Source organism: Protopterus annectens, chromosome 16.part0 (assembly GCF_019279795.1).
Source record: "Protopterus annectens isolate FY-2018-M chromosome 16.part0, PAN1.0, whole genome shotgun sequence".
In the NCBI taxonomy this organism is placed as follows: domain Eukaryota; kingdom Metazoa; phylum Chordata; order Ceratodontiformes; family Protopteridae; genus Protopterus; species Protopterus annectens.
The window spans coordinates 325,939,642-325,955,137 of NC_056750.1; the positions used below are offsets into that span (position 1 = coordinate 325,939,642).

The following is a 15,496-nucleotide window of genomic DNA, read 5'->3' on the forward strand; positions in this document are numbered from 1 at the left end:
CCTGAGCCAGAGACTCCCCAGACTCTGGAATAGACTGCCCATACATGTCAAGCAGAGCGCCTCCTTTGGCCCTCTTCAAAAGGAACCTTGATGATTGGATGAGAGATAGGAAATTCACCCTGGGGATGACAGTAGTCACCCTGCTAGACAGGGGTCCAGGGAAGTAAATACTGTGGGAAGAAATAGCCATGGAATTATGGCTAGGCTTGTATAGGCCCTAGGGCCGATAGCCTAGTACTAACCTATGAACCTATAAGTTGAACAACATAGAATGATTTTCTTATTATCTTTGTTATGTGTTGGTCAAAGGCCAGATTGCTGTCTACATATGTTGCCAGATCCCTTATTACTGGGTTGACTCTTGGGGGCATTTTGCCAATCAAGTAATTAACTTGGGTTGACTGTTTCGCAAATGGCATTATAATGCATTTTTTGGTATTGAGATTTAGGCCATGGCTTTGACACCAGTAATTTGTCTGTGTTCAACCCACATGCAAGATGTTGGTGTCTTGGGGGAATCTATAATAGCTCCCAATTTACAATAATCTGCGTACTAACTTGGTCAGCCAGAGGCCTTGACCATTAGTCTTGACTTCTGAGAAGTAGATGCCAAACAGAAAAGGGCCCAGCATGGAGCCCTGAGGTACTCTGTTGGTTACCGGCCTCCTAGAGGAGATGGCCTCACTGATACTGGCTTCTTTGGTTCTGTCTGTGAGCCAGCCAGTAATTCTATGAGTTATGTAAGGATTTATGCCTAGCTCAGAAAGCTTGTCAATACTGCCTAAGTGGGGTATTGTACTGAATGCCTTAGTCAGGTCAAGACATGCAGTATATACTGTTTTACCCTCATCCATTACCTTGGTGAACCTCTCAAAGAAGTCTACCAGGTTAAGCAGGCATGGCATTCCCTTAAGAAAATCAAATTGGGATGGGTCCAGTATCTGTAGGTCGCCATTGTCTTTGTTACTGATTTCCATGATTGTCTAATATGTAAAGCCATGGAACAAATTATCCGTTTTTGAGTTGAGGTTAAAGTGCTCTGGAAGGCTACCTTTATTTTCATGAATGGTAAAGAGACATTGAATAAAGCTGTGTTCCTCTGTATACTGAATAATTCTGGCTTTTTGCTGGACAGAAGGTGTTTGTTATAAATATGCTAAACAGCAATGGAACAAATATCTTGCACGTCAGCTAATACAGTAGATTCTGGTTGTAAGATCTGGTCTGTCCGTTTTATTGTTTGCTAAGATAGCTAATTAATCCATTGAGATTTGGCAGGGTAGAGTCAAATTTACTCATTCAGGATGTAAAATGGTTGTGGCTGAACATATCAAATGCTTTTCAGAGGACAAGACAAATGCCTCCTCTGAACTAGCTGTCACTGAATTACTTTGACTCCAAATGTTAGAATGGCAGCTTCAGTTCCATGCATGGGCCTGAATCTATAAACAGAATGTAAGAGGAAGTTGTTACTTATGAGGTGGGTAATAGATGTTGACATATACATTTTCTGAGCATCTCAGAGATGGGAGGGAGGACGGCAATAGGTCTGCATAGCCATAATTCTGTTAATGGTTCTCCTTTGGGAAGCAGTGTAGATTCTTTTAAACCATTTTCATCATACGTCTGCATAGGTATTACAATACATAAAATTCCATAGTCATAATAAAAACACACATTTGACATTAATATAGAAAAAGAACTCTGAAATTAATAACACGTTACCTTTTTTGGTGTAAGCAAAGTCACATGAGCAAAAAGAGTCTTCAGCAGTTGCTAAGTGTTTGTCTTCTTGGAAATTCATGGTAGGGCTATATACACATACAAAAAAAGAGAAATACACTGTACTGTTTTGCCAATATAAAAGTTTTTTCTAAGCCTGTATTTGTATTCTTGTCAACATCAGTACTTATCAAACATTGATACTCACAACTAAGTACTTTTTCTATGTCCCAGACACAAGAACAAAGAAAACAGGCAGAGCACATAAAATCTCTCTAGTAAATGTACAAAGACAGATACATAACAGGACATGAAAAAGAGAGTTAAAAGACAGTGTACTTACGACTTTATAATATGATGGATTATAGGTTTCATACAAGTCTATTAGTAGGGTAGCCATTTTTTGGATGCAGTTTTTGTATGTTAGATTTTATTAACTGCCAAGTAAAATGTGCAGTCATAAATTATGTTGTGACAGATGCTTAGTGCTGCCCTGGTTCCAGACAGATTAGTCCTGATAACTGTTAGCTTCTCACGTTCTAGAAATTTTAATTCAAAATATCAACAGACAGCATGAAATGTAAAATCATTTGGGATGATAAGTCATCCAGTATGGTTCCCTGCTGGAGTTCCTCCTGTATGTAGTCTGAGCATGCTCCCTGTGTCCATGTGCATTTACACTGGGTGCTCCACCCTGCATATCCCAAATACATGCTGTAGGTGAACTGGTGAGCATTTTAATTATCCATAATTTTGTGTGTGTGTGTGTCCTGAAATTGGTTGGCACCCCATTCAGGATGAAGTATTGTGTTTTATGCCCACAGAGTGCTTGGATAGATTTTGGCCCCTAAGACTGCAATTACTCAGAGTATGAATGATGTAAAACACAGACTTGGCTGCTTAAAGCGATAAGAAAGCAAATGAAGAAATGCGGCAAGACCTCCATGACATGACATAATCCAATGAAAGTGGTATTTATTTAAACTTTTCTTTGTTTTACAAGTGTTTATTAGGGTAAACGGATCAGGAATGACCAACTGTAGGTTCAACCTGAGTTGAAATAAACAACAAATTGATGTTCAGAGAATACAACAATGTATTGGGATTAAAACAACAAATGTGGCATAAATAGTAATATAATAAGTAAGCTGGAATATATTAGACAATAAATGCAGCATAAATAGTACACCAATGTAGATAGTAGGAAACTGTAAAGTTAGTAAAGGTAGAGTTGCCAAGTATATTTCCAGAAAAAATGTGTGTTATACAGAGACTGAGTGAAGGTTATTGTGATGTTGAATTAAGGGGTAAGGTAAGGTAATAGGATGAAATGTTATGTGATATGGCCTGTATTGTGACATTTACATTCATATTGTTTCTGAAGCAACTTTTTTAAGTAGGGTGTTAGAAGTAAAAGAGTAGTTTGATATTTCAGTGAATTTTTTCTCAAATAGATTTTATTTTCAAATAAAGTTATATAAATTCCATAGTATTTTATATAAGACATATTAAATAACTATGTACAATATTTAATTCAGTAATAGTTTCTAGCAGTAAATGACAGACACAGTGTAGGAGCTACGGTAGAGAAGCTGTGATCAAAGCAGTGAATTTTAGTTGCAAGGGTCAGGAAACTTGGACCTGTTCTAGAACGGCTCCTACCACCATGCATATGACTTGATAATCTGAGCTACAATAAAATTCATGACTGTGTAATAAGGACTTGATGCTGGTAAGAATAAGTAGCAGAGCCGACTGATTAGTGTTTTTTTTTTCTTCCAGTCAAGACAGGCTGTTGATTTAGTTTTGCTTTTTAAAATTTTTACATGATTTGTTTTAGATTACTAACGTTGTTTGGAAGGATCCAAGGTTGGGTGTTGAGTAAAGTAAAACAATAATAATGATTTGAAAAATAAATTCTTAAACGTCTCTGTTCAGGACAGAAGACTCTGTTAAGGAAAGTCAAGCCAGTGACAGCACTCTTAAAATCAATAAAACAAATATCAACGACAGCATTTAGTTTGCAATGGAGACCAGTAGAGTACATTCTCTTTCCATATCTCTTGAGTGGTGCACAGAAGCGCATGGCATGCACTAGCATGCCACATGCTCCTTTCTCCTGTGCTGCAGACAGTGAATATGTACATGTATTCTGCAGTCTGCAAAGGGACACCTGGAGAAAAGGCAGATAAGGTGTTATAACAGTAATGGTGTATATGCACCAAATCTAATGCCGGGAACTAGACCTTACCTTCATAAACTATCACTACACAAAGACAATATGCATGCCATATCATCTACCTATTTTAATTTCTCCAAGTCTTTTGGGTTTCTAATACCATGATGGGAATGGACCGCATTCCTAAGTCAAAGTACGATTAAAGCTCATGAAATTTGTATTGTTTCAATCTTTGATGTCAGCCAGAAGTGCTCTTCGCTGCAACCGCAATGTGCCCAGTAACGACTCCTTCTGCAGTTCGTACGGAGTTACATGGATTGGTAACATATCCAAATACGATTGTAAATTATTTTTTATAAGACCCGTTGCTCCTACTACTATTGGAACTGTCTGGGGATCTTTCTTCCACATTGCTCTTGTTTCTGCCTGCAGATCCTGGTATTTTATGACTTTGTGTCTTTCTGTACGCAACAAACTATAGTCACTGGGTGTGGAGATTTCAATGATCAATGCTACTTTTGTCTTCTTTTCTTGGACCAGTATATCCGGTTTTGTAGCATCTATCTTTTGGACTGTTGGTAATGGGTGATCCCATGTGATATAAACTTCATCATTTTCTATGATGCTTTGTGGCTCATGTAAGGTGTGTAACCTTTTCCAGTTCAGTTTTATAAAGCCTACAGTTGTCTGTTTCTCCCATATGTTCAATGGACTTTGTAAACAAGTGTGTAAGCAGCCCACTATCTTGGGCTGACAATATTAACCTTTCATGTCTTGGTTTGAATTTGCCTTTCTTTAACCATTTCTGCATTTGTTCCTGATCAACATGATGCTCTTCCAGAAGTTTTCTATACTTGGAACTATATTTATGTTTTTTCCACATTTCTTGCCTTCTCATCTAGTCCTTCACCTTATATCCCTTCTTTTGTTTTTTGGCACATTCAGTTGCTGCCTGGTCTTTATCTACTTCTGGTTTGATTTCCATTCCTGCTTGACATCAATATGCTTCTGCTAACTTATGCAGAGAAGTCATCTTAGATTTATTCTCCTCATGTTTCAAAACTTTCACTACATTTGGATCTTGTGAGGTCAGTAGATGTGTGGAGTCCCACGACTGCAGATCTATACATGTAATCAATTTCAAGGAGGCCCATCCCTCCTTCGGAACGGGGAATATATATAATCTTGGTATGCACTGATTTTTATAAATCATTTGGTGAGCACGAAGCATCCTTCTTGGTTTAATATCTAATATATGCGACACTTTTTGGGGACAGTCAATCACTCCAAAACTGTACTCCAAAAAACAAAGGTCTTCTCAGTTGGCCAGTCCCCCACTTTATTGTACAAGATAAAAATAAAAAAAAAAAAACACAAGTAAAATGAAGCGCTTTTCGTTTAGCACTCTGGTTAAAGTTCATCAGATACATAACACAATTAAAAGTTGTTAGAAAAATATGTATTAATATGTGTATGCTTAATGCCAAATTAATAATCAAGTGCTTTTAATATGCTTTTCATTCTATTTCCTATGCACTGTGATTTATATAAATTGAGTTTCATATGAGACTAAAAATATGCCTTATTGAAACTGCAGCATGCTTACTGAAACTTGCAAGTTGCCCTCTGACCTAGTAACTGCTAGCACAGCAATATTCTTGTTTATGCCTTGTGGAAATGTACTTGAGAAGCAGGTGTTAATCTGCTAGGTCAGAAGCATATGAATAGACAATATACCATTTAATAAATGTAATGATTCCAGACAGACAGCCTTGTTCAGAGGATGGGAACCTCTGCAGCTGCAGTGTTTAGAGATAAGGTAGACAAAGGCTTATTAGAGAAATGAACTGCTAGCATTGTGTTCGATTTAGCTATAGTATCTTGAATGTAACATAACAAGTATCTAACTGAAAGTAACCAAGGCCATGTTGTTTTCCTCAGGATGTTTCACATAAAAATTGTTTAAATCAGCAGAAAATCATGGGAAAGATGGTCAGCAGATGATGACTAAAAGGTGGTAATTTGTTACGTCAGCTTGGTAGGACAGGATTAATTTGATAACCTATAAAAATGAATGCATTTCCTGTTTCTGGTTAGACAAACTCTGTATTAGCACGTTTTTGTCTCCTTGCTGCAAGATTAAAGTGCCTTAACCTGAACCTACCGTGTTTTGATAATTTTTAAAGTATATTTTTCCTTTGACAGATTGGTCCTTCAAGCCGGAATACGTATCTCTCGCTCTGGACCTAGGTCAGAATTGGGCCCGGTGGCATGCATCCGTACGGAGAAGAGGCCAAATCGGCTCTTCTGTTTTGAAAGACCTCCGACTGAATTGTCGTTCGAAAGAGGCCAGCCACTGTTTCTGATCAGGGATTGGAGGACGAGTCAACGATCTGGTGGATCAACTCACGGAGGGTCAGGTAAGGAGGAATTACCTTATTTTTGTTTCAAGATCAGGGACTAGTTACAGAACTGTTCCTTTTTTGTCAGGTAAATTGCTTATGCAAATTAGAGACAGAAGAAGGAGTTACTGTTTTTTGTCATAGATCAGGGAAACAGAATAGGTAGACAGTTATTCTAGCTAAACTGTGAAAAAGATGTAGATTTGTGGTACCACGTGATAGAAAGGGTTATGTAACAATTTACAGCTTAGCTAAGACACCAATGGGAAATCAGTGCACAAAAAGTTCCCGGGACACGCCCCTAACTGAAGACTCGAAGTATATGCAATTACAGCGTTCCGATAATGTTAAATATTATACCAAATGGGTCGATAAGTACAAATTTGAGGGTAATTTAGATAAACTTGCATTTATGAAACTTGTAAAACAGTTAAAAATAGACACGAAAGGTCAATTAAAAAAGCAGAGACAATTAGGAGTCCCTCAGGCACACAGGTGGCTTGAGGAAGCAAATCGTAGGGAGCAAAGAATAAAAAATTCAAAAACGATGTTTTTAGACAAAGAAGATAATAATTTAGTAATAGCGACGGCCCCTCCTTCACCCCCTCCACTTCCGTTACCAGAATATGAAGCGAGTGGACAAGCTGATCCACCTCCGCTTATACCCAGCTGTCCCTGCAAAAGCACAACCATTTGTCAGGGATCCTATTGAGACCAGGTCTCAAACACGCGACTTGAGGAGGGAAATTGAATTAAATGAATTAAATAAAGCATCACAAGCTATGAGTGAAGAAGAGATATGTCCGCTCATAGAAGTACCGAATCCTCAGGCAGGACAGGCAGGACAAGATCCGACTCTTTTAGTTTATAGACCGTGGACACCGGAAGATATCCGGAAAGCCACAGAAGGTATTCCCCACCCAAAAGTGAATTTTAGAAAGTTTTTAGAAGACTTACAGGGTATGAGATTAAGTTACCATTTGAATGGAGAGGAAGTAGAAAAAGTAGTTAGACAAATTGTAGGTCCAGATTGGCACATGATTTGTGGCAGCTGGAATCCTCATGATGCACAACTTAGACCACTCCCACATACTGATGCAGAACTGGATGGCAGAGTAAAGGGTCTAACAGACCGAATCTCTGAAAAGTGGAAGCCTAGGGCTGATTGGACTTGTATTAATCAATGCATACAGCAGGAAAAAGAAACAGTAGATGGGTACTATGCCAGATTATTAGAATGCTTTAACAATCATAGTGGCATGACAGTTCCTGAAAATCAAGCGAATGATTCCCCGTATGAACAACAATTGAAAAACGCATTTTTGAAAGGGTGCATTGCACCTATTAGTAGCTTCATTACGAAGCATATGATAGATCATCGAACAAGTAGGTTACAAGCCTTACTTGAATATGCTAGACATGCAGAAAGACATTTTAATAGTAAAAAGAAAAAGAAAACCCAAGTATTTTCAGCAAAAGATGGGTCAGATGTATTTGTAGTACAAACTGGGAAAAAGGGTAAGAAAAATACCCAGGGAAATAAACAATTTGACAAACGATCAGAAGATTTCGAAGAAAGAAAGAAAAAGGGTGAGTGCTTTAAGTGTGGGAAAAAAGGACATTTAGCAAGGGATTGCAGGCTAAACTAGAAGGCGACTACAGAAAAAAAGGAGGATGAGGAATGACTATATGATAGTCAGGAATCATTGGATGAAAGTGAGCAGGAAAAGGTAAGTGTAAATGTGATAGCAGGAGAAGAGGATGTGACACAAGGGGTAGAGGATGTATATGAATACACAGACGTAAAAGAAAATGAAATTTTGGACCTAGCTCTTTTGAGCTTAGACCTTTACTTAGCAGACATGAAACTGGAAGTGACGCTTCTGGTGGAGGGGTGGGAAGTTAAATTTTTGTGTGACTCAGGGGCTTCACGCACCCTGATACACCCTTCCAAACTACCGGAAGATACAGAATCACCAGACTATATACTAGTGAAAGCAGCTAATGGACAGCTATATCGGGAGCCACTCTCCCGTGACATTACAATAATAGACCCTGTTTCAGGGATGACTCAGAAAAGTAAAACTAGTTTCTGCAAAATGCCCAGTGAATCTTTTGGGTAGAGACTTAATGCAAATATTTGGCATAGCAGTAGTTCCAACCATGCAGGGTATGGAAGCACAGTGACAAATGGACACTTTTGTAGTGCGACCGGAGGGTGAAATGTATTATTGGTACAGCCAGGACTTGGTTATGACTGGTCCAGGGGCAGTAATCGAAGAATTAATGAATGTAGCTATCAGCAAGTTCCCCTCCCTCGACACTGACAAACAGCATTTGTTGCATTGTACTCTATATTACTGTAACAGACCAGGTCCTGATAAAGATTATGAACAAGAATTGTTTCAAAACCATGCAAACAGGCTGGTATTGCGAAACTTGTACTGGGATGCAGAAGAGAACAGTGTAGCAAGCTGTTCATTGCCCCAGGAATTTTTAACACTCTACAAATCTAATTGACTGCCCCATGTTAGTTTGACTAAGAATAAAACTTTAAAATGGGCAGACTTAGGTGAGAAAGTCACGAGGTGGGAAAAACAGACAGAATTAGAACTCTCAGAACAAGGAGTACATAAACAGAAATTGAATTGGATCACACAGACACACCCAGCTGTACACTCACAGGCTAGTGAGGATAGCTGAGTATTACTATTATTGGAAGAAGAGGAAAAAGCCTTGCGAGACATACCAGACATTCTCTGGTCAGCAGGGAAATCAGATGTAGGACTAATACGAACAGCAGGACCAGTTAACATAACGCCAAAGTCAGCTTTTAGACCCCAGAAAAGACAGTATCCCTTGAGAAAGGATGCAGAGGTAGGAATCAAACCTATCACAGCAGCCTTACTTAAGGAAGGAGTCTTAATAGAATCCCCTGATTCACCATGTAACACACCCTTATTTCCTGTCAAGAAAGCAAACGGGGAATGGCGTATGGTCCAAGACTTACAAGCAGTGAACAATGCAGTTATACCCAGAGCACCAACGGTGCCAGACCCACACACCTTACTGAATGATTTAAAGCCAGAACAGAAATATTTTTCAGTGGTAGACATAAGTAATGTATTTTTCTCTATACCGATACACCCTGACAGCCAATAATGGTTTGCATTTACATTTCAGGGAAAGCGGTACACATATACCAGATTACCACAGGGGTATTGTGAAAGTCCAACAATATTTGCACAAGAAATGGCAAGCAACCTGGCGGGATTTATCCCACCGAAAGGTAGTCAGATTCTACTTTATGTAGACGACATTCTGCTGGCAGCCCCCACCCAGCAAGAATGCAAAGAAGACACAATAGCTTTGTTACAGTTTTTAGCTACTCAAGGTCACAAAGTAAACAAAGACAAGTTACAGCTTTGGAGAAAACAAGTTAAATACTTAGGATATGTAATATCCAAAGAAGGTAGAATATTAGATGAAGACAGAAAAACAGCAATTTTACAAGCACCCAGACCAACTACCAAGAAGGAAATGATGTCCTTCCTGGGAACTACTAATTTTTGTCGGAGTTGGATACCAAACTATGCTTTGGAATCTGCTCCACTGGCTGATTTAATATTTAAAAAGCTGATGGCTGCACAGGATTTATTACAATGGACACCTGAAGCAGAAGCAGCTTTCTGTAAGCTGAAACAATTGATAGCATCATCCTTAGTTTTAGGATTACCAAATTATAACAAGCAGTTTATTCAGACTGTAGATTGCAAGCAAGGTTATATGACATCAGTGTTGACACAGCAACATGGGGACAAACAACGCCCCATAGCTTATTATTCATCACAGTTAGATCCAGTGGCGCGGTCTTTGCCCCACTGTGTACAAGCAGTAGTTGCAGCTGCAATGGCAGTGCAGGCTTCAGCCTCAGTAGTATTATTCCACCCTCTCACATTGAGAGTGCCTCATGCAGTCGCAATTATTTTACTGCAAGAAAAAGTAGCATATCTTTCTCCAGCTAGGCATCTTTCTTGTATGACCATTCTGTTGGGCCAACCTCATATGACAATTGAACGATGCACAACTTTGAATCCGTCAACTTTGCTTCCAACCCCTGTAGATGGCAAACCGCACTGCTGCCTGCAGGAGATTGAGCAAAAGACATTACCTAGACAAGACCTTATGGATGTTCCCTTGGATGATGCCGAGGTGACATGCTATGTGGATGGCTCATGCAGGAGGGGTCCCACAGGACAGAACCTAGTGGGGTATGCAGTCGTTTCTGATACTGAAACTTTAGAAGCAAAATCTTTATCACACAACTTATCTGCACAAGCAGCAGAATTGATTGCCTTAACGAGGGCATGTACCTTAGCAAAAGGTAAGAAAGTGAACATTTATACTGACAGTCAGTATGCTTTTTCTACTGTACATGTTTTTGCGCAACAGTGGAAAAATAGAGGAATGATAACATCTACTGGTAAACCGATTAATCATGTGCAACTTATTTTAGACTTGTTAGATTCAATTCAGTTACCTAAGAAAGTAGCTATTTGCAAATGCGTAGCTCATACAAAACAACAGGATAGAATTTCAAAAGGTAATGCATGGGCTGATACAGCTGCAAAGCAGGCAGCTTCAGCCACAGAAACTTTTCTTTTGAGTGAGGAATTACAACCCTCAGAGACTTTAGATTTAGAAATGTTAAAAACAATGCAGACACTTACTACAAATCTTGAGAAACAAAAGTGGATAAAACGAGGAGCAATCCTCAAAAAGGGACTGTACATCTCCAAGGAAAAGAAACCGATTTTGCCATCTAATTTATTTAGATATGCAGTGCTGTTGAGCCATGGGCAGAGCCATGTCTCAACAGGGGGGATGGTACAGTTAGTGAATCGAGTGATTGCAATCTATGGGTTTACAAACTATACAAAAAAATTTTGTGCAGTATGCCATGTTTGTAACAAGCATCATGCACAAGGGGCATTGAAGCCTAAGCGAGGGAATTTTCCAGCACCACCATATCCATTCCATACTATTTGTATGGACTTCATAGAATTGAATAAATGTGAGAATAAGAAATACTGCCTAGTTATTATAGACATGTTTTCCAAATGGGTAGAAGCATTTCCAACTAAAAATCCAGATGCAGCTACGGTTGCAAAGGTCCTTGTTAAAGAAATTATACCCAGATTTGGGATACCGGAAAAGATTTATAGTGATAACGGGACATGTTTCATGAACCAAACAATTCAACAACTTAGTTGTTACTTTGGAATATCGTTAAAGAACCACTGTGCGTATCACCCCCAATCTGCAGGGCTAGTAGAGCGACATAATGGGGTACTGAAGAATAGACTTAGGAAATTGATAGAAGAAACACAGAAAAATTGGGTGCACTGTTTGCCTTTAGCACTGTTGAGTATGAGAACTGTTCCAAATGTAAAGGGATTAACTCCTTTTGAAACTTTGTTTGGGAGGGCATATTATACATCTCAGTGGAAACCTCTCATGTCTACAGAGCAGGAGGCTGACAGTTCACTTGCAGGATATATGAGGAGATTTTTGAATAACAAACTTTTGCAGTTAAATTCTGTTTCAGATAAAGAGCAACCGAAATCGGAAGCACCAGTAGCCCCAGGCACCTGGGTCTGGGTGAAGATTACGAAACGGAAGAATTGGAGCTCTCCGAAGTGGGAAGGTCCGTACCAGGTACTGCTGTCAACACCCACCACAGTTAAAATCGTGGAACGAGCTTCTTGTATTCATTTGACACACTGTAAACTGGTTAAAAACTTTGAACTGGACAACAACTTTGTTACTGTTGCACAACAAGAACAAAATGGCCAGATACAGAGTGAGTAGAGACACTGAGCAATTTCAAAAAACTTGTATGATTGTTTTTGTTGCAATATTGATCACACTGTTCTTTTTGCTGTGGCCATACTTTTTTCCTGCCATAAAGGTTGAACTGATTAGACGTAATGAACCAAACATAGACTGGCATCCGAACTTTAACACTTATCAGGCAATTACACGTGTATATGCAGAGACTTTCAATGTTTCGAACTGCTGGGTCTGTATGGCCATACCAACAGCATACGGGGGTTTGTTAATGACTGCTATCCCCCTAGGGGTCAATGAGACCTGGGAAAATCTGTTTTTTGACACAGTCGCTATTAAAGCACAAGATAAAGTAGCACTGTATTTGCCTGTGACACAAAAAGGAATTGTATGTTTTATAAAATGATTCCATCCAAGTTGGATGGAGCAAATGTAATGTTACTGTACAGTACAAATGTTATAGAAAACCAAATGATTTGAGTGGATCTTGTAGTACAGATTATGACTCATTTTTGAAATCTATGCATAAAACTCTTGATCAGGTACAGCACAATCCTGTACTTTTCAAACAGTTATCAGTGATAGATAGGAAAATGTTTCATGCAGGGCAGTCATTTCGTAACAAAGTAATGACAAAAGTAGAGGACTGTTATTTTGTATGTGGGAAAAAGGCATATAAATGGTTACCTGAGAATTGGTCTGGCAGTTGTTTTTTGGGATACCTGGTTCCGGCCATCCGACACACTGCAGCTTTGCCTCAAGGGAGTATTCGAAATACTCGAGACATAACCAAAAAGACTGTTAAGAAACCAGAGAATCCAGTGGGACGAATCGAAGCAGGGTGGAAAGACCATCGTAATGTGGGAACCAAACTTGTGCACATGGACTTGAGCGATGCTGTTATATCCTGGGCAGGTATATCACCCATGTATGGCGGAGTCAAATCAATATGGGAACTGTGAAAACTGTCTAAACTTCTTTAAATAATGAATAATGCAACTTTTTCTGCCCTTGAACTGATAACTGATGAACTGAATGCCATGAGAACTGTAGTGCTTCAAAACCGAATGGCTCTTGACTTCACCCTAGTGGCGAGAGGCGGAACTTGCGCTTTAATCAAAGAAGAGTGCTGTGCGTTCATTCCTGACCATCAGCATGAGATCAACAACCATCTCGACGTGATTCAGCAAGTGTTGGCCATGACCAAACCAGGCCCAAACCCTCTGACAGAGTTTTTTCAGAATGCCTTTGGGGGGTGGGGCTCCATCTTTATGAACATACTGATTGCTATTGGGGTAGGTTTACTCCTAATAGGAGCTTGTATTTGTTGCGGAATCCCCTGCATGAAGAAATTAATTAAGGAATTTATAGATATATCCGTATCTGAAACTATGTATCAGAGTACTGAATTTGAAGAGCTGCTAGAGTGTGAGACGCTTTCATAAAAGTTTAAACTGAATGACTTTCTTAACTGCAAATCCTAAATGGAAGAGGTTAGGAAAAGAAGCAAGCTGTTTATCCTTTTTTGAAAATAGAATAAAAAGTATTAACAGGAGGGAGATGTTAGAAAAATATGTATTAATATGTGTATGCTTAATGCCAAATTAATAATCAAGTGTTTTTAATATGCTTTTCATTCTATTTCCTATGCACTGTGATTTATATAAATTGAGTTTCATATGAGACTAAAAATATGCCTTATTGAAACTGCAGCATGCTTACTGAAACTTGCAAGTTGCCCTCTGACCTAGTAACTGCTAGCACAGCAATATTCTTGTTTATGCCTTGTGGAAATGTACTTGAGAAGCAGGTGTTAATCTGCTAGGTCAGAAGCATATGAATAGACAACATACCATTTAATAAATGTAATGATTCCAGACAGACAGCCTTGTTCAGAGGATGGGAACCTCTGCAGCTGCAGTGTTTAGAGATAAGGTAGACAAAGGCTTATTAGAGAAATGAACTGCTAGCATTGTGTTCGATTTAGCTATAGTATCTTGAATGTAACATAACAAGTATCTAACTGAAAGTAACCAAGGCCATGTTGTTTTCCTCGGGATGTTTCACATAAAAATTGTTTAAATCAGCAGAAAATCATGGGAAAGATGGTCAGCACATGATGACCAAAAGGTGGTAATTTGTTACGTCAGCTTGGTAGGACAGGATTAATTTGATAACCTATAAAAATGAATGCATTTCCTGTTTCTGGTAAGGCAAACTCTGTATTAGCACGATTTTGTCTCCTTGCTGCAAGATTAAAGTGCCTTAACCTGAACCTACCATGTTTTGATCATTTTTAAAGTATATTTTTCCTTTGACAAAAGTACTCCCTTATAAACCACATCAGGTATAATCAATTAAACGTGATTTAAGTCAATTAACTTTTAAAGCTCTATAAACCCTAGGGTAAGGTGAATCCAAACAACTATGTAGTGCTCAGCTATTCATGAATTAAAAGGTATAATTATATACTGTAAACCAAATACTCATAACTATACGTGTGTATGTATATATATATATATATATATATATATATATATATATATATATATATATATGTTACTTGCAAGTAAAATATAGTATATAAAAAAATGTATAACAGCAATAACGATTAATTAAAAAAAATATATATATATATATATATATATATATATATATATATATATATATATATATATATATGACCCTAGTGTATAAAAACACATTTAATGGAAGCATAAAGAACAACTGTTTCATGACCTAAATGACTGTAGTTATAAGACCTAAGTAATGAGCTAGTCCTATATGTTTAATTTTCACCTTTCTAAACTTTTCAATTTTAGGACACATGCTAAAGAACAAAGTTCATTCAATCCTGGGGGGGCAAGACGCATTTACTCTTAGCTGCTACATTAGTTCTAATTTCTCTAAGAGAAGTGATGTAGGCCCCCACTGCATGTCCATGGCCACATGGTCAATGGCCCTAAATTTACATTTATGTGATGGACATTTGTTGCAATGGCGAGCTAAGGCATTGTCCTCTTTGTTCTTGCTGATGTGTGTTCATACACACGTTCTCTCAGTTTACGGTCCGTCTTAACAATGTAAAAGACTGGGCAGGTTTGACATTGGGCCACATAATTCACAGACCTAGAATTACAGTTAAGTCTGTGTTTGATGTTAAATTTTAGTGTACCAGTTTTAAAACTCTGACCAGTCTCCATGAACTTACATTGGTTACACGATTCACATTTATACATTCCTGGGCTTCTACTCGTGCTTAACAGTCCACCTTCAATTAAACTCTTTAAATTTCTCCCGTTTCTGTACGTAATCACTGATAGGGGTCCCAGTTTTTGTAGTA

General features: G+C 38.4%; 1 protein-coding gene across 1 annotated transcript in view; it reads right to left on the reverse strand.

The window, feature by feature from the left end:
• The window catches only part of LOC122790305 (centrosome-associated protein 350-like), a 400,823-nt gene that overhangs the window by 180,505 nt on the left and 204,822 nt on the right, over window positions 1-15,496 (reverse strand). The window contains exon 6 of the mRNA XM_044057821.1: window positions 1,726-1,811. Within this exon, the coding sequence (XP_043913756.1) occupies window positions 1,726-1,811 (86 nt within the window). The remainder of the gene's footprint in view (window positions 1-1,725; window positions 1,812-15,496) is intronic.